The following is a 21,340-nucleotide window of genomic DNA, read 5'->3' on the forward strand; positions in this document are numbered from 1 at the left end:
TACTTTATTAAAGCAAACAAAAACAAAGTGGCACCCATGTAAACTTACCAAGATTTTTCTCACTTTTATGATCATACCTTCAAAAATAAAGTTTTATTTATAACATTATTTTATATTTGGGCAGGTATCGAAAATGTTGCTCACCATATTAATGCTGTTTTTTGTTTGCTTTGTAGCCTTGCAGGCCATCTCATTGAATGTGGTGCTCAGAGTACTGGTGGAATATTCACAGATTGGCATTTGGTGCCAGACTGGTAGGAAGCTATATTTTATATATACATATATTATAGCATGGCATATCACATCTACATTTAGAAATTTTATTTTCTGTTTATTAAACTGTAATAATTGCTGTTTTAAAACTTGTGTTATTTATTTGTATTGAATATTGCTTTTTATTTGTATTATGAAACAGACAAATTTTATATCCTCGACGTCATTACCCTATTAGGATCCAGAGCTAAGTTTCAGGAGGATTCTTTTTGACATGTTAAAAATCATACTTTCCTAAAATAATATACAATCTTTTATTATGGTTTTTAGCTTATTATTAAGCTGAACTTTGTACCTATTTTGGGTTGAATTGTAGCCCTCAAGCCCCTCATCCCAAGGCTCCAACTGTCAAGTCTCACTGAACGACAAGGAACCTAGGCCAAAGATACGTTGTAGTTCTAACCCCCCAGTACCCTAAAATGTGACCTCATTTGGAAGTAGGGTCTTTACAGCAGTAATAAAATCAAAATGAGATCATTATGGTGGGCCCTAACCCAACAGGACTTTTGTTCTAATAACAAGTAGAAATTTGGACCTAGTGAAAGACACATACAGATGGAAAACAATGTGAAGACAGACCCTATGAAGACAGAGTTGGAGTGACGCATCTACAAACCAAAGAACACCCGAAGCCGGGAGAAGGCCAAGGAAGAGTTCTCCCCTAGAGCGTCAAGAGAGCATCGCTGTGCTTGTTGGCACTGTGATTTCAAAATTCTGGTCTCCAGAACTGAGATGATAAATTTCTGCTGCTTCAAGCCATCCAATTCTTGGTACTTAGTATGGCAGCCCTAGGAAATTAATATAGTACTTAAAATAGAAATAGAGTCTCTCTCTTTTAGGACAGTGTGGAAGACCGCGTGTGATCTGCCTGCATTCCAAGCCATTTCTCAACCACTTTCTCATCTTTCCATCAATCTCACCACCTGGATCTGTCATCTTGTTTCTATCCGTTCAGCTAGATTGTAAACTCTCTTTAACCAATCATACTCAAGTATCTTTCTTTCCTTTTCTAATTGTTAAAAATTTAGTTTATATATATATAAAATACTTGTCATAAATGAGTGACATGGTCTTCTTACCTGCTCTCTTTAATGTAGATTTATTTATTTTTTCAGGTGTACGATATAGTGGTTAGACAGTCATGCACTTTACAGGGTGGTCCCCTGATACTTCCAGCGCCCACCTGGCACCACACACAGTTATCACAGTGTCATTGACTATATTCCCCATGCTGCACTTCACATCCTCATGACTGTTCTGTGACTACCAATCTGTACTTCTTAGTCCCTTTGCCTTTTTCACTCAGCTCCCCAAACTCCCTTCCCTCTGGCAACCAGGGCAGCTTTTTATAATTTTTTGTTTGGCTCCTCTCTTCCTGCTCATCGCCTCCTGCTTATCAGCACCATTCTGTCCATGTAATCACCTCACTGATCTAACATATATTCTTTCCTACTTTTTGTTAACCCTCAGATAATCTGTATGGATGTAAACGCATATACAAATATTCACACCCTGGTGCATGAGAAGATGTTCTAATATCTGACAGGCCAAGCTCTTTCTCACTCTCCCGTCACCTTTTAAAAAGTTTTTTGCTATTCTTTGGCATTTATTCTTCTACATGAACCTTAAGATCATTTCATCCAAAGGAAGGAATTACAATGGCATTTCTTTTTGGGTGTATAATCAGTTTGGTAGAATTGACATTTTTATTATAATGTCTTTTCACCTGAGAAGGTGGTTCATTTTTATAGCTTTTGTTTTATTGTGCTTCAATATACTTTAGAAATACCAAAATAAAATGCATTCGCTTTCATTATTTTTTTGTATATGACCTTTTTGATTTGACTTTTAAAGTTTTATTATGGTCTACCACAATGAAATGTTCTTTTCCTCCAGAATCAAAGAGGAGTCTTTTTCTTCTTATTAAAAATGACCATGTTGCCCTGGCCAGAATGGCTCATTTGGTCTGGTGTCGTCTGTGCACTGAAGTGTTGCCGGTTCGATTCCTGACCAGGTCAATGTCTGTCTGTCTGTCTGTCTGTCTCTTTCTCTCTCTTTCTCTTTGTCTCTCTTTCCTTCCCTTTCCCTTCCCCTCTCTCTAAAATTCAGTGGAAAATCTTACAAAAAAATAAAGATCATGTTTAAATGACCATTTCAGAACCAAACTAGGGTCACAGTCTGTAACTCTAAATTACCCTGTATCCCCCTTCTTGTTTATCTTCCAATTATCTTACCTTTCTTACATTATAAATAAATGCTTCTTTGAAAGCTGAGGCCCAAGTTTCACCAGCTTGGGTTTATAATTAAGTGGAGGGAGGGAGAACCCAGCCGATCACCAGTGGAGTAAGCCATGCTCACTCTGAGACTCACTAGGGAAATCTGACGGGGCAGGAATCGAATGATATGTGGCCCTCTTTAGACACCACAGCTGCTGCAGTCTCGTTCCCCTGACTCTCCTTGAATCTCATGCTCCATTCAGCAGGGGTTCTCATCACTTCACATCAGGAGGAGCTAGAGACCATTTGCAAACCTTCTGAAAAATAGTATCTGAATTTCTATACTAAATATTCTTCCATGCCTCTCAATATGGTTTCCTTCTCTTTGGCTCTCAGACATCATCCATATTCAGTACTTATCATGCATGAATAAGCCATCGTATGATTTAAAAGGTAGTATAATATGTAAAATATACAGCTTTGGATTATTGTTATTCATCAAAAATATTGTTTGATAAAATGTAACATCTTTTCCTGAGGTTTTCTTCCTGGCTGTTCTGAACCATAGTGGTCCCTGATTTTCACCCAGGCACAATATTGGATTTCCCGTACTGGAATGCTTTCCTGATGGACGGTTCTTCCTCTCCAAGCCCCCTGGCACAGGGGGGTTGGTCTCCTTTGGTACAGTGGCTGAGCAGCTGCTCTATGAAATTGGCGATCCTCGGCGTTATCTCTTACCTGATGTGACTTGTGACTTTTCTCAAGTCTCTATTACTGAAATTCCAGGTCAGTGACTCACATGGTTTTGCTTGTAAATGTTACATTCTCTCCCTTTCTCTCTGGACGTTTTTAACATAAAATTATAATTGTTTTCAAATCTAATACCATCTTTTCTAAGCCACATGTGGAGAAAACTTGACAATTCTATGATGTAGTCAATGCCATTTACTAGAAGGTCGTTGGAATGAAGTGGGAAAGAGATTTTTTTTAACTCTACTTTTAACACATGTCACATGTTTAACAATTTGGCAAAAAATAAAAATAGTGTCTTAATTAGGTATTTAGCTAGTAATTAAATCCAAGATTAGTTTTCTATAAACTTCAAAATCATTTTACCGGTATCTTAATGACTTCAACCTTGTGTTATTTATTTATTTATTTATCTATTGTTTTTATTTAATATGTTTCCTACTCCATGGTAGACTTCTTGAAAACAGAACTTTTGTCTGGTGAATTTCTGTGTCCTTTACAATCCCTAGTACATACAGCACCTTGCAAATAATAAACGAGATAAACATTTATTAAATGAGTGAACAAATAAATGCTATGTTCAAATACCTAGGAGATTTTGTGGATGTGGTTCCAGACTACCACAGTAAAGCGAATATAGCAATAAAGTGAGTCACAAATTTTTTTGGTTTCCCAGTGCATATAAAAATTATGTTTACACTATACTGTAGTCTATTAAGTGTGCAATGGCATTATATTTTAAAAAGACAATGTATGTAGCTTAATTTAAAAATACTTTATTGCTAAAAAAGGTTAACCATCATCTGAGCCTTCAGTGAGTCATAATCTTTTTGCTGGGAGAGGCTCCTGCCGTGATGTCAGTGGCTGCTGACTGATCATGGTGGTGATTGCTGAAGGCTGGGGCGGCTGTGGCAATTTCTTAAAGCAAAAATCACACTGGCTGCATTGATTGGCTCTGCCTTTTATGAAGGATTTCTCTGTTTGATATGCTGTTTGATAGCATGTTCTGCACAGAACTTTTTTCAAAGTTGGAGTCAGTCTTCTCAAACCGTGCCATTGCTTTATTAATTAAGGTTATGTAATATTCTAAATCCTTTATCATTTCAACAATCTTCACAGCATCTTCACCAGCAGTAGATACCATCTCAAAAAACCACTTTATTTGCTCGTCCACAAGAAGCAACTCCTTGTCCATTTAGGTTTCATCATGAGATTGCAGCAATTCAGTCACATCTTCGGGCTCCACTTCTAATTCTAGTTCTCTTGCTGTTTCCACCACATCTGCAGTTGTTTCCTCCGCTGAAGTCTTGAGTCCCTCAAAATCACCCAGGAGGGTTGGAATCAGTTTCTTCCAAACTCCTGTTAGTGTTGATATTTTGATCTCTTCCCGTGAATCATGAATGTTCATAATGGCATTGAGAATGGGGAATTCTCTCCAAAAGGTTTACAATTTACTTTACGCAGATCCATCACTATCTATGACAGCTATACGAAATGTATTTTTTAAATAAGACTTGAAAGTCAAAATTACTTCTGATCCATGGACTGAAGAATGGATAGTGTATTAGCAGGCATGAAAACAACATTACTTTCTCTCTTTCTTTTTTTTTTTAGAGAGAGAGGAAGGGGGAGAAGGGAGAGAGGGAGGAGGAGGAGAGAGACATTGATTTGTTGTTCCACTTATTTATGTATCATTGGTTGATTCTTGTATGTGCCCTGACCACAGATCAAACCCGCAACCTTGGTGTACTTGGAACGACGCTCTAACCAACTGAGCTACCCAACCAGGGCTAACAGTAATCTCTGTATATCTCACTCAGAGCTCTTGGGTGGCCAGGTGCATTGTCAGTGAGCAGTCATATTTTGAAAGGACTCTTTTCTGAGCAATAGGTCTCAACAGTGGGCTTCAAATATTCAGTAAACCATGTTGTAAACATATCTACTGTCATCCTGGCTTTGTTGTTTCACTAATAAAACACAAGAAGAATAGATTTAGCCTAATTCTTAAGGACCTTAGGATTTTCAGAATGGTAAATGAGCACTGGCTTTAAATTAAAGTCACCAGCTGCATTACTGCCCAAGGAGAGAGTCATCGTGTCCTTTAAAGCTTTGAAGCCAGGCACTGACTTCTCCTCTCGAGCTATGAAAGTCTTAGATGGCATCTTCTTCCAATAGAAGGCTGTTTTGTCTATACTGAAATTCTGTTATTTAGTGTAGCCAGTTTATTATCTTAGCTTAGATCTTCTGGATAACTTGCTGCACCTTCTATATCAGCACTTACTGCTTCCTTTATCTTATGGAGATGGCTCTTTTCCTTATACCTAATGAACTAACCTCTGCTAGTTTCAGACTTTTCTTCTGCAGCTTCCTCACTTCTCTCAGCCTTCAGAGAATTGAAGAGAGTCAAGGCCTTGCCCTGGATTAGTATTTGGCTTAAGGGAATGTTATGGCTCGTTTGATCTTCTATCCAAACCACTAAAACTTTCTCCATATCAGCAGTAAAAACTGTTCCACTTTCTTATCAGTCATGTGCTCACTGGAGGAGCAATTTTAATTTCCTCCAAGAACTTTTCCTTTGCATTAACAACTTGGCTGTTCGGCACAACAGGCCTAGCTTTCAGCCTATCCCAGCGTCTGACCTGCCTTCCTCTCTAAGCTTCATTATTTCTAGCTTTTTATTTAAAGTGAGAGACTTGTGACTCTTCACTTGAACACTTCGAGGCCATTGTAAGACTATTAATTGGACTAATTTCAGTATTTCTGTGTCTCAGCGATTGAGAAGGCCCCAGAAGAGGGAGAGAGATGGGAACAGTCCATCAGCGGAGCAGTCGGAACATACACATTTATTAAGTTCGCTGTCTTACATGGGCACGGTTCATGGCTCCCCCAAGCGATCGCAATAGTAACTCAGAGGTGACTTATCACAGGTCACCATAACAAATATAATAATAGTGAAAGACTTGGAAATAGTGTGAGAATTACCATAACATGACACAGATAAAGGAAGTGAGCCAATGCTATTGGAAAAATGGCACCGATGGACTTGCTGGGCACGGTTGCCACGAACCTTCAGTTTGTAGAGTGCAGTGTCTGTGAAGCGCGGGAAAGGGAAGCATCATAAAATGTGCTGGGCCTGCACTCCCTTATTGTTTCTGATGTTCCTCTCTTTTCTCTATGTCTCTATATTATTGTTTCTAAGCCTGTAGTTTAAACAAAGTACTCAATACCGTGTAAAATGTGAAAACTTGTTCTTTAAATAATATCGAGAACAACCAAAATTGATCTGCTGCTTCTCTAAGAACAGTCCCAAGGCTCCCATCTTAGGCCTCGTCCTTACGATCATCATCATTGCCATTATGCATAGCACATGGCCTTTTACATTTTATATTTTGTATTTATGATGCTTAAAAATGCGGTGATCAAAATGCAATATAAAATAACTTCAATTAGCATATTTATTCTTTTTCCACTTCAGTCTTTAAAAAATAATAATAAACTCCCAGTGAACTTTTACCCTGTAAATGCCCTGATATGACATATTTGAACTTACCGTGAACTTTCACATGAACTTTTAGTTATCCTCTGAGAAATATAACAGATGGAAATTAGGCAGATTTTTCAAATATTTTTAGATGCCGTACTCTGACATGCTTAACAGAGACAGCAAGGCCAACTATCTCTTCCCAGTGTTTACTTTGCTGACTTTATGGTACCGCAGGCTGTTTACTTATATTATATTCCTGAATTAAGAAGTTCAGTTATATTTTTGTTTGGCTTCTTGATTTTAAACCAATACTTGTAAATGCACTTAAAGACAAAGCTAACTGGGTCATAAAATGTAAGAAATTCTAAGAGCTTTATTGACCCTATTGAAATAATATTGTTTCAAATCATTTAGAGACTAAGGCCTTTCAAAGATTCATTTTGGGTTGTAGAAAATGAGTCAGCTATAATGTTTTTCACCTTGAATAGTTTGCAGCTAGGAATTCAGTTAAAAATGCATGAGGTTTCCGAAGGGTCACCTGAGAAGGGAAGAGGAAAAGTGAGCACTAACTGTCATATTAATACTGCCATGGTGTGAGATAGGGTCCTTATAAGTATTTAATCTTTACAGCTCTGTTGCCAAGTAGTTTTTATGTTCATTTTACAGAAGAGGAAAGGGAGACAGGGAAGTTGAGTAATTTGCCTGAGAACACACAGCTAAACTGGGAATTAAATCTAAGCCTCCCTGATTTTCAAGTCCTTGCTCCTTCAACAGTTTTGTGCTCCCAGAAAGGAAATGTTTGTTTGATCAAATAGATACTAAAGATAAAAGTGTGATAAAGCTATAATACCTTTATGATCTTTGTTTTGAGTATTTAAAGAGTTTTCTTTATATTTATTGTGCAATATTGTTAAATAAGTTAGATTTAAAAGCTCTTAGAATGCTTTCAATGATCTGAAGATAGTAGCTAAGATTTTTGCTTCTCTTGAAAGTTACCCATTGTCTGCAAAATTATGATATATCTATCACATTTACCAAATAACTCAGGCATGTATATTATTTAATCCACTGATAAACATCTTCTTGCTTAGAATCATTCTTATTAGCACCCACTTTATTCTCATACTATAATTTATTCACCCTGAGTAGTGTTTCAGATGTTATTTAGTTCAGAGAGATTGTAGTTAATGGGCATAGATATATAAAATGGCACAGAACTGCATTTATGAGATGAGAATGTGAACTGTATTAAGCTGTAATTAGCCCAACTTTTCTGACACTTCACTAAGTAATGACAGTTTTATTGGTGAGGCTGATAAAGATCTTTTCACTTCATAAGGATGTGCTCAGAAGCTTAAAAGGCCTGTTGTGATCTTGTCAATGATGTAATTTAAATAGATAGCAAGTTAAAATAAGTTGCATTTCTTGTTTTAGAGAAATTTCTAATATTCTCCATTCTTTAACTTTTGAGTTCATCTAAGGAGCACAGCTGTGTATTAAAAGTAATGAACAAATTTTGTATTAAAATAAGTGATCCTGTTTTTCTCTTTAATGTTTAGGTATTGAAGGTGGAGCAGTGCGGGTTCAAGGAGCAAAGGGGTCACCTCCTTCTTCCTTTTATAAGGTCTTTTCTCTTGTGTGATTTTGCTACCTGTTTAGAGTTCGAGAGGAAGCACATTAATTGCCCTCTGTACAATAGATAGGGGATTTAATTAGGCATAAGATATTAATTTCCTGTAGAAAGTAGGCAGATAAGCCCACAGCCCAACTTTGGTTTCTTGATATTGGTAAGATTAATTGGTATATATAAATTCCAGAATTTATAATTATACTTACACTGTGGAATTCCTTAAATTTAGGGTAATCATTATTTATATGAAACTACGGGTGTGTATGTTAGTACCACAATTATACAGCATCATAGAGAAGGACCCTAGGGTTGGTTTTGAAGTATTAATACAGAGAACATATATCTGTGCAATATTAAAAATAATGTTACTATTTTATTTTTATTTTTTTAATCTTCACCTAAGGATATTTTTCCATTGCTTTTCAGAAAGAGTGGAAGGGACAGAGAGAGAAAGAGAGACAGAGACGTCTATGTGAAAGGGACACATCAGTTGGTTGCCTCCCATAGGAGATGGAGCCTGCAACCAAGATACATGCCCTTGGCCAGAGTCAAACCTGGGACCCTTCAGTCCGAGGGCCGACACTCTAACCACTGAGCCAGACTGGTCAGGGCTGTGTTACTATTTTAGATGTGATACGTTTATTGTAGAAAACAAAATTTAGGCAAATGTGCTTTTTTTTTTTTTTATCCTGTTGCTTTACCAAGGCCTCTGAAGGCTACAAAGTGATTCTGTTTCTAAATGTAAAGCATCAGTTTAAAAAAAGGCAGACTGTTAATATAAAGTTTTTTAAATGGATTTTTTATTAATAACCTACAAATATTCTAGTTACGACTTTTTATTGCAAGTGACAAACAATTCAAACCAGCATAAACAAAAAAGGGTGGCAGTCACATGCAAATATGAACACATATTTAGATATTTCAGTTGTATTAATTTAACATTAAGAGCATTTCTTCATGATTAAATACTTTTTAATATTATTTCAAAAATGTTCCATAGCATTCCATTATCAGCATATATCACAGTTCACTTAATCATTACATCCTTGTTGGACATTTAGATTGTTTTCAATAGAGCATTTCCAAATTCTCATCCCAAGTAGAAGAAAGAGTTTGATTGGAAGCTTAAATAGCAATACGATTTAAAGCCACAAAAATGTTTTTCTAAATACAGAAATAATGGTCAAATATAGTTGTAATTAATTATTTATTTATGTAGTGAAGTTTTTAAATATTTTATTGCATTCATATTTTTTATAATGAACTTGAAGTCTCAACTTATTCTAGAGTTGTTGGTCTCTTGTTTTTGTCACTTGGTAATTAGGATGTCCCTTCACAGTTGGACCAGTTTCTTCCATAATTTTAGCGAATACTTATAAGATCTGTACTAATGTTTGCAGTTAGAGCTTTGAGTTTCTTGAGATCCTCTGTGATAGACCTATTCTCTGCCACATCTCCATTAAAAGTAAGGCCACAATTTGGATTAAAACAGTTTTTATATATTTTTCTAAGTTTCTACAATGAGATTAGATTTCTATTATAACCTTAACTCCTGATCATTTCTTTTTAAAGCTTCCACTTTACCTCTGTGAAAGTCATTATTTCATTTAAGAAAAGGCAACTTTACTTATTGATATACTTGGAATAGATGAGATAGTTTCTGATCAGTAGTCAGATAGTTCATTCTAGGGCATATTGTTGGCATAGATTATACCATTGTTTATATTTGTAACCTTATGTCATCAGGTGAGTGCTTGTTACTACGACGGTTTCAGAGCAACTGCTGTCTGCCCAATGGGAGGGCCAAAAGCAACTGAAAAGGGAAGGAGAACAGCTGAAAGTATTTTGAAAAGGTTTGTACATAAAACAAAAAGACGGGTTCTCTAGTCTAACTAAATTTAAAGCATGTCAGTGACCAAGTTATTTAACAAAAGTCATTATTATGACCACTTAACATTTCCCCTGAAAATATTTATATATTCATTCAGCACATTGTATGTCAAGCAACAGGTACTGATACAAACGAGCCCTGCACCAACAATCTTACAGTTTAGTGTGCAAGATGCCCAGAAACAGGTATTAGAAAAATTTTGTGGATGCTAAATTCTACTAGAAAACTTACACTTTTTTTCCTTAACCTAAAAATTATGTTCAGAAAGTTAACATAGTGCACACTGGCAATAGAATCAGAAGTAACCGACCCATTCACAGGTCATATGGTTCCTACAAGTGTTTGGTGTCTGGAGATCATTTTGTTTGTCCCAGAAAGTTCTCCTTTCTTAAAAAAAAAAAATATATATATATATGTATATATATATATGTATATATATAAATATATTATATATATATGTATATACACACACATACATACACACACAGTGGCACCTCTGTTTTCGAACGTCTCTGTTGACGAACATTTTGGTTTACGAACGCCGTAAACCCGGAAGGCAATGCTTCGGTTTTCGAACCTGCCTCAGAAGTCGAACATGCCCCACGGCTCCTGCTGAGGGCAGGATCCTGAGGCCCAGCTGTCAGCTGTGGATCCCTCGGTTTGGGGCAGTTTCAGAACTCGAACGGGCTTCCGGGACGGATTACATTCGAAAACCGAGGCACCACTTTATCTAAAAAATAAGTACCTTTTAGGCATTTAAATTAAATAAAATAAAAGCAATGAAAACATAGTTACCTGTCACGATACCTGACACACATTCTTCAGTAAATATTGTTGAATGGATGAATGACTGTTCCAAAAGTCAGAAAACAAAGCAAACATTGAACAGAAAGCATAAAACAAGATCTCAAAAGTAAAGTCAAAATCAGAGTTGTGGAAAGGAACGTAAGTGTTATAAACTGCTCAATTAAAAGATAATCTTAAAATAGATTAAAATCAATGCCCAGCTAAGTGTTACGATGCACATTGAAATACAGCCATTGAAAAAAGTAAAAAATATCAGAGTAGGCAAAGAATAGGAAGAAAGGTGAGGAAGCAGAAGAGGAGGAGAATGAGAAGGGAAAAAAAATAAAGGGAGGTGATACATGAATGTAAAGTAGACTTTAAATGGCACGAAATGTATCCCACACAATAAAGGTGATGCAGTCGTACACTCTGATGTGCTAAATAACATAGCATTGAGGCGTTTAGGCCAGAACTACTAGCTACATAGAGAGAAATGGAGAGAAATACAATTGTTTAACAGATCTTAGAATTTATCAAGTTGACTAAAAAAGAACATAGAGTATTAGGATAATATAATAATGTTGAATTAATAGCTACAGGTAGAACATTTTCCCCCCAAAGGCAAGTATGTACCTCGTTTCCAAGCATCCTCAAGCCTACCTTAATCCATTTCAGAAAGTAGAAATTTTACAGACCACATCCTTGGACCATATGTAATACAACAGATTAATAATAAAACTTTAAGCAACAACAAAAAACATAAACTCTAATCCCTTAGAAATATAAAAAGTACTCGCACATGTAATTATTGGGTCAAAGAGAAAACTTTTCAGTTTTAGACTGTTTAGAAAATAAGGACATTGAGGCTGTCACATAACAAATGTTGTGGTTTGAAGCTAAAGCTAATATTCAGGAGTGACTTGATACCCAAAAGTGCCCTAAAGTGCCCTAGTCCTTCAACTGTAATTGTTATTGAAATCCAGAATGGGTGATCTTGATCAGGAACCAAAACTAAGGGAATATTGGAATTGATCTACCATAAATTCACGAAATTTTGGGGGGGTTACATATTCTTTGCTGCAGAACTCGTCTTATGTTTGAAAAAGCTGGCTTAGAAGATTATAGTGAAGTTCATGTACAAATTTTAGGATCTGAAGAAACATATGGAGCACAAGCTAAAGCACATTTAAATGGAGTAAGTAGAACAGCACATTTCTTGTTCCAATGAGAGTGAATGGTTTGGAATATTCTTAATCACGTACTGATGAAAGTATTGTAAAGACCAATCTGACTAAGGTTTAATGGGTTATGAATTTTGGGTTATTTCAGTGCTATAGTATGTATTTTTTAAATGTATGTTCTACAACAAGTTTGTTATTCAATGTGAATTTTCTATTTGCCTATCTCAAGACTTACCCTAATGCCATCTCCTTTCTTTCTTACCACACATTTAATATTTGAGTTATGTTTAGGCTCTTGGATGTCACAAATATGGTTTTCTGCAAAAGTGTTTAGAGAGCTATGAATATTTAAATGTTTAACTTCTGACAAGTTCTTAATATATGTTGTTCTTTTGCAGCAAAAATAGAAATAATATTTCTTCCATTTTTACAGGAAATTTTCTAGCTATTCATTAGAAAGAGTGTGAGAGAATGTAATATATAAAGTATGTCAAATCTATTGTGACCACCCATTAAAAATCAATTTCATTAATCTAATTTAATCCAAGGCATTTTGAGGTTATTTTAGAAATATGAATGGTCAAATTAGACAAAATGAAGTCATATCATTGTCTCTTTAAATTATGGATAATTAATTTGACTTTGTTAAGGTAGTTTTTTCTCTATCATATATTTCTAACAGCATTGTTACAGGTATGTCTTATATAACTTTTTATTCACATCTTTAACCCTTTTGAATAACTTTTAGGACTTTTTAACTTCAGTGGTCATATTCACAGAGGTTTGGCCATTTTATTTATTCTGATTATTTGTAGATATTTTGGCCTATAGTTACTGCTTTCACTTAAGTGTTAATCAAAGATGGAAAAATGTATGGGAAATAACAGTAGCAATCACAACACTGGTTGAGAGGTTAGTATGTGCCAGGCACTGTTCTAAGTTCTTTATTTGTGGTCATTTAGCTATCACAACAACCCTTTAAGGTATATGTATTGGTATTTCCATTTTATAAATGAGGAAACTCAGGCACAGAGAGATTGAATAATTTGCCTTTCGTCAAACAGCTAATGAGGAGGAGCAGGTCCAAATTTTGAACCCCCTACTGTCTCTTTCCAGCATTTATACTTTTAGCCACTACGAGTAAGAGTTTCATTTCTATGTAGAGTTGATTAAAAAGATGTAAACTCTTTGTAACTGGATTATGAAGACTTGAGTAAACATAAGATAATTCATTACATTTTAGAAGAGAAAAATAATATTGTTATTTATAGTCTTAGATATATTAAATATCTCAAGTATCTGTGTCCAAATCTTTATTAAGACTTTTTTCTGTTTAGGAACTTTCTATTCTATATAATAGTAAGCTCAACGAGATACTGGCCAAATATTTTATTTTGGAGAAAGAATTCTTGGTTTCAGAATTTTTGCAGCCTGTTACTCATTTCATTTTATAAAGCCCTGAAATGCCAGGAACTCCTGTGTTTTATTTTGTAGGCTAGTGTGTGGTAAGGTCAGGATATAAACTTAGGGGCTATTTAGAATTATATGAGAAATTTTAGGTGCTTGATAAAACCCAGAAACAAGAACCAGGTGTCAAAGTGTAGATAGTTCACTGTACATAGAAATGTGTGCTCTATTAGTTGCTAGGTGATTTAATTGCCATATTTTTTAATTGCCATATTTAATTGACTGAATTAGATTTAGTGAATGCAGAACTTAAAATGAAAGGTTATTGTGAAAGCCAGCGCTTACTCTGTTGTTTGGAAGGGCTCTTCATTAAAGCTTGCTTGAAAATAGAACATAATATCTATTTTTCATGATGTGCCCATGAACCTTTGTTTAGTTACATAATTAAATTGTCAGATTCATTAAGTTGGTTTTAGAGAGAGATTGACAGTACCCATAATGGGAAAAGTAGAAGTTTAATTATTGCTCTTTTTAAAGTAATTATATCTCATATTTGTACTTGAAGAGGTATTTTGCATCTAATGCTACATTATTTCATCTTAGTAACTATGAAGTAGTTAGAAGGCTGATATGATCTGCATTTTACTGGAAAGGAAAATGAAGTTATAGAGACATGAATTAACAATTAAGGACAAGCAGATCTTCAGAATAAGAGGCAGAACTAGACCTTAGAATTTCACTTTCTTTTTTTTTTTAAAAATATATCTTTATTGATTTCAGAGAGAGGAAAGGAGAGGGAGAGAGAGATAGAAACATCAATGATGAGAGAGCCATTGATCAGCTGCCTCCTGCTCACCCCCAACTGGGGATCGAGCCCGCAACCCGGGCACGTGCCCTGACCGGGAATCGAACCCTGATCGCCTGGATCCTAGGTCGATGCTCAACCGCTGAGCCACGCCCAGCCAGGCAGAATTTCACTCTTTCTGATGAACCTCCAGATGACCACAGGTTTCAAAGGTGATTACTGAATTCTTAAAATTTTTAAGTGGCGTTTTTATTTATGTACTTTTATAGTTAATTCTGTTTCCAACTGGGGTAACTGATTCATTCTATGAAGTACCCAAGGATTATGAGTCATCTTTGTTGCAGATATTTTTCAGCAGCTATAGCAATTTTACACATATAATCTAAAGTCATCTGTCATATGAAGAAAGTAATGGGCATCACCCTGGCCGGTGTGGCTCAGTTGGTTGGAGCGCCATCCCATGTACTAAATGTTGCAGGTTCGATTCCCAGTCAGGGCACATACCCAGGTTGTGGGTTTGACCCCCGGTGGCCGATTAATGCTTCTCTCTCGCATCAGTGTTTCTCTCTTTCTCTCCATTTCTCTTTAAAATCAATAAAAACATATCCACAACAACTAAGAAACTGTCACCCTTTAAAAAAAAAGAAAGCAAGTAATGGGGGTCAGTTAAGTATAAGGGAAGATAAATGGAAAAAGCAGCAAAGGAATTTTACACATACAATTTAGCAATTTTCCAACCTATCTCTACCATGTGTCAAGTTAAATTTGTAAGATAAAAATAATTATTATTAATTTCAAGGGGACGAAGAATTTTATCGTCTATTTTTAATAAGATGTTTATTTTTGTGGACATGTGTGGCATAATCAGGAAAACTTATAATAATAAACTTCTTATAGTAAACATGCATACCAGAAATATTTATATGGTCCAGAAAAAATATTCTTTTATGGTATGCAAATACAGATTTGTGCCTCATTTTGACCTCTGCCTGTGTTAATTTCTACTCTTGTCAATAGGGTCCTCGTGAAGGAGTTCTTTGGCTTTCAGTACATCATAAAGAGAGGAGGGCAGTGGAAATTTTTTCAAGAGAAATTGCACCAGCAGTGGCTGGAATGGGTAAGTATACATATTTTTGCAGTTACAGCTCTGAGAATCCCTTACTTTCTTATCACCATCATCAATTATAATATTCATTAATTATCCCTTTGAATATGCAAAATGGTGGATTTAGGTGATAATCCCAGACAAAGCCGCCTGGTAAAGTTCATTATGGCTTTGCTGTGCCCATGCCACCGCCCCACCCTGGGTTCCAGTTTCCCCACATTAGGGTCCCTTTTCCCCAGAATGGTCTCTTCTAGTGCTCTCTGAGCAGGTCCCGTGCTGTCCTGTGCCACTCTACCCACCCTGGCATGCAGGACCCTTTCCTGCAGTGCCCTTGCTCTTCCCTCACAGCTGAAATTGACTTGCCACCATCACAGGACCAGGCCTCTCAAGGCTTCAGTTTTGCTAATCCAATGAACTTACTCTCTCATTGGGATACAGTATTTGAAAGGCCTTGAATTCCCACATTGCACATATGGAGAGATTGGGCCTTAAAGAGGTGAAGTAGGTAAAATGAGAGAAGGCAAGTGCCATCCTTTGGTTCTTAAGGAGAGAAGTAAAATTTTCTAGTAATGTCAGTGTCAAGGGGAAAAGTTCTGTTCCATTTCCACTTCCCTTTTCCTATACCCATGACGAAAAATGGGGAAATTGAATTTTGGCAATGCAAGACTTACAGTTTGAAATTAATACAAAGCAAAAGTAAACAAGTGGGACTCCATTAGACAATAAACTTCTCAATAAAATGAGAAGGCAACCTATGACTTGGGAAATATTTGCAAACCATATATCTGAAAAGGGGTTAATATATAAAATATATAAGGAACTTATGCAACTGAACAGCAACACCCCCCCCCCCCAAATAATCCCATTAAAAATGGGCTGAGGACTTGAATAGACACTTTTCCAAAGAAGACCTACAAATAGCCAACAAGTACATGGAAAGGCGCTCAGTATTACTCATCATCAGGGAAATGCAAATCAAACCACAGTAAGATGTCACCTTACACTTGTTAGAATTATAAAAAGAAAGAGATAACAAATGCTGGTTAAGAAAGGAGATTGAGAGAGGGAAAGAGAGAGACTGAGACAGAAAGAAAGAAGAGGAGGAGGGAGGGCGAGGGGAAGGAGGGGTGGGAGAGAAACGTGAAAGTATTTTTAAGCTGCAAAACAATACACATGAGCAAAATGCAAAATGACCTCAGTGAAATATTTGTACAGTATATAATCTCCTATCTCTTCTCAGACTGCATATTGCTCATCATTTTACTTTTTTATTGATGCTTTTAGATTGCCATTTTCAACATAGGAACTTCATAGATAGTCCCTTTATAGTTTCCATTAATCTTCAGGTTTGAGAGAAATGAAATCCGTAATATGGTTCACTGTTTTTTTAGTTTGTGATATAGCTAAAAAACAATTTCTAAGTGATGCTGAATTTGAGAAGGAGTTTAGGAATTCTGGGTACTATTAAATGTCCTCATTCTAAGACAGATTTTTTGTTACAGTTTCTTCTAATGGAACAACCACAACACACAGTCTACTTTCTGAGGCACAGTGTGGGGCAGTTGGACAAAATTTTACATCATTGCATAATAAGTGTTACCAGCTTTCTGATTTCCAGTCAGTATCTGTGCCTTTGCTGCTGTAAGCCCCACTTCCCCCAGTAATCCAGTCCTATATTTCAGACTGCAGCACCCTGTGTCCAGGTGTCAGATCCTATGTAGGTCAGGGCTTTTGGTCTTAAACAGAACTCCAGCTAGTTTAAGTAGAGATTTATTGAAAGTTATTAGGTGGCTCCCAGAATCTTGGGAGAGCCATAAATCCAGTTTGGATAGTACACAGTACACACACACACACACACACACACACACACACACGGGGGGGGGGAGAGCAAAAGAGAGAGAGATTGATTCTGCGGCACCAGGCAGGTAGGATACTGTGTGACAGAGCCCCCCTTAGTTGTCTCAGGAGAACGCAGGGCTCCACCACCTTGATCCCCAGCAGATACAAGCTCCCTGCATTCAGTGCCCACCTCTCGTTGATCATTTCTCACCCAAGTTCTGGTTAGATGCCTATGCTTTCCGGGAACTTAGTCACATGCTGGCACCCTAGCTGCAAGAAGACTGGGAAATGTTGGAGTTAGAATGAATGAGGGTGAGCCTGCCTGCAGAATCTGCCACGGTTTCCTATTTCCTTACAATTTCATTGTGAGACTTTAGGTAAGGTGCTTAACCTCTCTAATCCATTTTCCTAATACCTAACATGAGGGTTTTGGACCTCATAGATTCCAAGAGTCTTTACAGTAATACAAATCTGCATCTGTATTAGTTAGAATCCTGGCTTCCAGTGATGGAATCCTTACATGAACTAGTGAAAGTAAGTCAATGGGATTTATTCACTCTTACAACCTAATTGTGGGACGAGCAGGGATGAAGCTGGCGTTAGCAGTGCCTGACTCATCTGACCTCACACTGTATCCCCTCTCTGCTTTCTGTAAAGACCAGCTTCTCCATGAAGCTGGAGCTGCAACCCCTATAGCTCCAAGGCTCGTGTCTGAGATCATAGAGGCAAAGAACTTTCCAGACTCAGTTTTGAAGGTTCAGAAGAAGGACTCTTTCAGGCAAGCTTGGTTTGAATGCCTGCTCTTGTGGCCAGAGGAGTGGAGTCTTTAATCAGAGAAGGGGTCCCACAGGCATGGCCAGGAGAGAATTGGTTTTAGCAGTCAGCCACCCCGATCTGTGACCAATGCAGATTCTAAGATCTAGTGTGATGTAGTATGTGATGTGACGTTTGTTCATCTGTTTTCAGGCTTTCATTTTGTGAATGTCATTGTTGTGGAGGGTTTTGTAGGCAATACAAATGCCATATAGACCGAGCCCCTGCATTCAAGGAGCTTAAAAGTTTATTACAGAGATAAAGCAAATAGAGGTATATGAAGACCTAATAGTAAACAAACAATAAAACAGTTTCAGGGAAGGATCTGAAATCTGAAAGCAGTTGAATTGGAACTTGAAGGGATGCAGTGGTTTAACAGTTTTTGCCAGGCATTTTGCCCCAAATTATATTCCCAAGCCAAATCAGATTTGGCTTGAAAGGTCATACGTAAAATATAACATTGATATTTTTCTTGAATATTTTTCTTGCTCTTTTTTCTTGGGTGTTGACTGTGTTGGTAGAGAGACAACATCTTCCTTTGGAAAGTATATTATTGTACTGAAATATATTTTGTCTTTAGCAATCAATATGATTTTATACTTTATGAACATAGCTTGTATAATAGGGGGGAAAAAATCTACCATTTTCTCCTTGAATCAAAAATCAGTGGCTCACCCTAAAATTTATGTGGAATGCAGTGTTGGCAATCAGATTGTGGGAAATATGTGAAGAGTTTTAGCTGATCAATGCGATAGTCTTTGGTTCATCATACAAATGAGCTTCTGGTTTTATAATCTGAAGCACATGCATAGTAAGTAGAGAAAACTAATTGCAGTAAATCCTAACAGTAATCTGGATATTTCAATAATGTTGCATTGTTATATCTGAATTTACTTTAACACTGTTACATAAAGGTCTTGTTTTTAAATTGTTTTAGTCTTCTTGGCCTCTCTTTCCTGATGATTAAAATAGTGATTGGATTAGATTGTGTTTAATTAGATTTTATACTTAGATGTCACGTCAGAGCTCTTGAATGTATTTTATACCCTTTTTCTTGTGGACAATCCATATAGGTGGAGTTAGTGTTTATACATAGCCTGCTTAATTATTTCTTTCTTTGAATTTCTATTGCAATAGACAATAAGCACTTTTTATACTCCTAGCTTCCTTAGCTGTAAAGACCAGCTTCTCCACGAAGCTGGAGCAGCAGCCCCTGATAGCTCCCAGGCTCATATCCAAACCACTCTGAGATCACAGAAGAAAAGAAGTCCTCTTTCCCAGACTCAGTTTTGAAAACACAGGAGAACAACCTGACCCTCCTTTTTAATATTGCCTAAAATCCTCTACACATCCTGTCTCTCTTTTCTGCTTTATTTTTCTTGAGGGTGCTTATCACCATCTGACCTACTGAAAGTAAAAATAAAAATTTTTGAATTACAGTTGACATACAATATTATATTGGTTTCAGGTTAACAGCATAGTCATTAGACATTTGCATAGTTTACTAAGTGATCAGCGATCACTCCTTACCTTCTAAAGTGGGATATATTCATTCTAATAAGTGAAATGTAATGGTTTTAATGACTATCAAATTTATTTTTATGACTATTTATCCCAGCATTTATTCCCCCCTTTTCATCGTAAGGGAGATTACAGACCTTTAGGAGGCTGAATTTACAGGGCTGAACTGAATTTGAGAAGCAAGGGAAAGAGGCGCATCAAGGATCATTCTGGAATCAGCTGGGACCACTGGGTGGGTGGTGGTGCCACTCACAGAGAAAGAGAACATGGGAGAAGAAGCAGGTTTGGGAGATATCTGGTAGGGAGCCACTGAGACATCAGTGTATAGGTAATAATTTCATATCAGCATGCAAAGTATTTCCAAAAGAGAATTCTTCAAAATAAGCTTAGAAGGACCTGCCAGAGGAGGGAAGAGCCAGGACAGAGACTTTTAAAAATTTGAAGAAAGGTGTCCTTGTCTGCCCAGCGCTGTTATGGCGGGCTTGCTGAAGAAGACTACTGGCCTTGTGGGACTGGCTGTATGTGAGAGTCCTCATGAGAGGCTAAGAATACTGTACACAAAAATTCTTGATGTTCTTGAGCAAATCCCTGAAAATTCAGCATATAGAAAATATACTGAACAGATAACAAATGAAAAGCTAGATATGGTTAAAGTGGAACCAGATGTTAAAAAATTAGAAGACCATCTTCAGGGTGGCCAAATAGAAGAGGTGATTCTTCAGGCTGAAAATGAATTAAGTCTGGCGAGAAAAATGGTACAATGGAAACCATGGGAGCCTTTAGTGGAAGAGCCTCCTGCCACCAATGGAAATGGCCAATGTAATCATCACCAAATGACTTGTGTGTTGAAGGGAAACTGATGTAATTAAATGTTCTGTTATATAAAAAAAAAAAAAAATTCAAGGAAAGAAAGTATTTCAAAAACAATGCACTGGCCATGGTGTCACATGCGACAAAAAGGTCAAATAAGGTAAAAACCAAAAAAAGTTCCCATTTGATTTTGGAGTAAGGATGGTGCTGGTGATCTTGACCAAAACACTTTCAGTCAAGTGGCCGGGGCTGAAACTAGATGCTGCAAGTTGAGGAATATCATTGCTTTAATCATTAGAAAAGTAGTTGGTGTGAATAAATATATCTTATATATGGAAATGCTATGCTTGAATTTGGAGGGCCCAGCCAGTGTGGCTCAGTGGTTGAGCATCAGCCCAGGGACCAGGAGTTCACCATTTGATTCCCAGTCAGGGCACATGCCCGGGCTATGGGCTTGACCCCCAGAAGGGTGCAAGAGGCAGCCCATCAGTGATGTTTCTCTCCCATCGATGTTTCTATCTCTCTATCCCTCTCCCTTCCTCTCTCTCTAAAGAAAAAAAAAAAAAGATAGAGAGAAGCCTGTCTTGATCACCACAACTGAAGTCGCACCTCTCTGAGCTACTCTCTAACCTGCTACCCTTCTTTTTATCAACCACTGTCTGCAACTATATTATTTATGTGTCATGTCTTTACTGTCTTTTTCCCCCTTCTAAAATGTAAGTTCTCCAAGGAAGGTAAGTAATAGTTACAATTCACTATCAACTCCCCAGTAGCAAGAGTCGTGCCTGGCTCATAGTGGATTCTCAATACATTTATGTTCAATGAATGA

General features: G+C 36.9%; 1 protein-coding gene and 1 pseudogene across 2 annotated transcripts in view; both read left to right on the plus strand.

The window, feature by feature from the left end:
• LOC308556210 (uncharacterized protein) overlaps window positions 1–21,340 on the plus strand; it is a 91,800-nt gene that overhangs the window by 22,295 nt on the left and 48,165 nt on the right. Inside the window, exons 8-13 of the mRNA XM_081135381.1 lie at window positions 177–254; window positions 3,079–3,275; window positions 8,283–8,347; window positions 10,100–10,206; window positions 12,114–12,225; window positions 15,441–15,540. Of these exons, the coding sequence (XP_080991507.1) occupies window positions 177–254; window positions 3,079–3,275; window positions 8,283–8,347; window positions 10,100–10,206; window positions 12,114–12,225; window positions 15,441–15,540 (659 nt within the window). The remainder of the gene's footprint in view (window positions 1–176; window positions 255–3,078; window positions 3,276–8,282; window positions 8,348–10,099; window positions 10,207–12,113; window positions 12,226–15,440; window positions 15,541–21,340) is intronic.
• LOC308555592 (NADH dehydrogenase [ubiquinone] 1 alpha subcomplex subunit 5 pseudogene) lies at window positions 20,166–20,524 on the plus strand (annotated as a pseudogene). Its single transcript has one exon. The product of its transcript is annotated as an NADH dehydrogenase [ubiquinone] 1 alpha subcomplex subunit 5 pseudogene (transcript).

The sequence above is a fragment of the Miniopterus schreibersii genome (assembly GCF_964146895.1).
Source record: "Miniopterus schreibersii genome assembly, chromosome: 4".
Classification (NCBI taxonomy): domain Eukaryota; kingdom Metazoa; phylum Chordata; class Mammalia; order Chiroptera; family Miniopteridae; genus Miniopterus; species Miniopterus schreibersii.